Raw genomic sequence first — 1,563 nt, 5'->3', positions numbered from 1 at the left:
ATGCAGCGCGGTATGAAAAAGACTGCCTTTTCCAAGCAGCGATACTAAAGACGGCGGGAGAGCTGCTTTCTAGCTGTGGAGCTACATTAGCTACGTGGCTATGCTGTTAGCATCGTAGTAGCTGTAATTGAACTGAAGGACATCATTGAGTGTGTGCTATCACAGAGACCAGCGAAATGACCTCAGCTTCTACTAAAGTAAGTCAGTCTGACACGTGAACACCTAGCATGTATTACATGGTGTGCGTACAGTGTTGTTATCCTTACACAAACGTACCGAGCGTCCCGCTGCTTCTACACAATGGCCAAAACATGGACTGAACTTTTCCAGGGGATCATCAAACAATATTGCAAAATCTTTAAGTTTTAAGACAAATTATCTAAAAAGCAACAGTGGAAAATCATGGATCATCTATGCCCACGTGTTGCTTTTGGTCCTTCTTTTCCAGTGAGGGGCAATCTGTATACCTCCACCCAGCACCAGTGTAAGCTGGTGCTGTTGTATTACTCTGTGCTGTGACTGCGTGCAGCAGGACACTGCACATAAACAACCTGGATCAGAATGATAAACGTCTATCTGAGCACTCAGCGTGCTTTATATAACTTGCCTCATTCACCCACACGCATTCATAATTTGGGGTTAGATCTTGCCCAAAGATATTTGGCAGGCAAATTGGAGCAGAGAGGGGTTGAACCACCAACCTTCTCTCAGCTGACCTGCTCTACCACCTAAATGTTAATGGCAGCATGTTGCAGTACACATCCCTTTATTACAACGTTCCTCTGTGGAACGATACGTAGTCATTTTCCATGGATGCTACTTGTCCACTTAACCACTCTGTGTTGGCCAGGTGGGCGAGATCTTCTCTGCAGCAGGAGCGGCCTTCACCAAACTAGGAGAACTCACCATGCAGCTTCACCCAGTGGCAGAGTCCAGTCCTGTCGGGTAACACTAGTCTCACACACCTTGTATAATTATAATAATTTGTCTATAATGATATAAAAAGTAATGTTGTTGCATTTCGTATGGACTTTAGCTGTTTTTGTTGCTGGAGCCAAAAACTAAGATGTACTTTATATAAGTTTAATTTCATTATAAACCATTGAGTTAAGTAAATTAATTTTCTGTCTATAACAGCGGTTAATCTCAGTGTGCTTTATATAGTAAGGCAGGGTGTCCAACTCAAGGCCTCCAGTGTCCTGCAGGTTTAGACGTGTCCAGCTGATTTAAATGGCTACATGACCTCCTCAACACATCTTGAAGTTCTCCAGAGGCCTGGAAATGACCTGATCATTTGATTCAGGTGTGCTGACCCAGGGTGAGATCTGAAACCTGCAGGACACCGGCCCTCGAGGCCTGGAGTTACCCACCCCTGTAGTAAGGTAAACGTTTTCACGAGGGGTCTCTAAGGCTACGTTCACACTGCAGCTCTTAATGCTCAATTCAGATTTTTTTTATCAAATCCGATTTTTCATTTATTTACTTTTTGTCTGCTTGTTCACACTACAAATAAAATGCGACAGCAAACGCGCTCTAGTGTGAACCCTCAAAGCGGCCGCATGC

The 1,563-nt window shown here is 44.1% G+C and overlaps 1 protein-coding gene across 2 annotated transcripts in view; it reads left to right on the top strand.

The window, feature by feature from the left end:
- Nucleotides 1-6: 6 nt before the first annotated feature.
- The window catches only part of LOC102198965 (chromatin complexes subunit BAP18-like), a 6,885-nt gene continuing 5,328 nt past the window's right edge, over nucleotides 7-1,563 (top strand). For both annotated transcript variants that reach the window (XM_005752990.1, XM_005752989.1), the window contains exons 1-2: nucleotides 7-197; nucleotides 851-945. In XM_005752990.1, coding sequence (XP_005753047.1) covers nucleotides 177-197; nucleotides 851-945 — 116 coding nt within the window. In that variant the 5' untranslated portion in view covers nucleotides 7-176. The remainder of the gene's footprint in view (nucleotides 198-850; nucleotides 946-1,563) is intronic.

Source organism: Pundamilia nyererei, unplaced genomic scaffold (genome assembly GCF_000239375.1).
Source record: "Pundamilia nyererei isolate P.nyererei 1_Seehausen unplaced genomic scaffold, PunNye1.0 scaffold00393, whole genome shotgun sequence".
Taxonomy (NCBI): domain Eukaryota; kingdom Metazoa; phylum Chordata; class Actinopteri; order Cichliformes; family Cichlidae; genus Pundamilia; species Pundamilia nyererei.
This window is presented reverse-complemented; position numbering and strand designations above follow the sequence as displayed.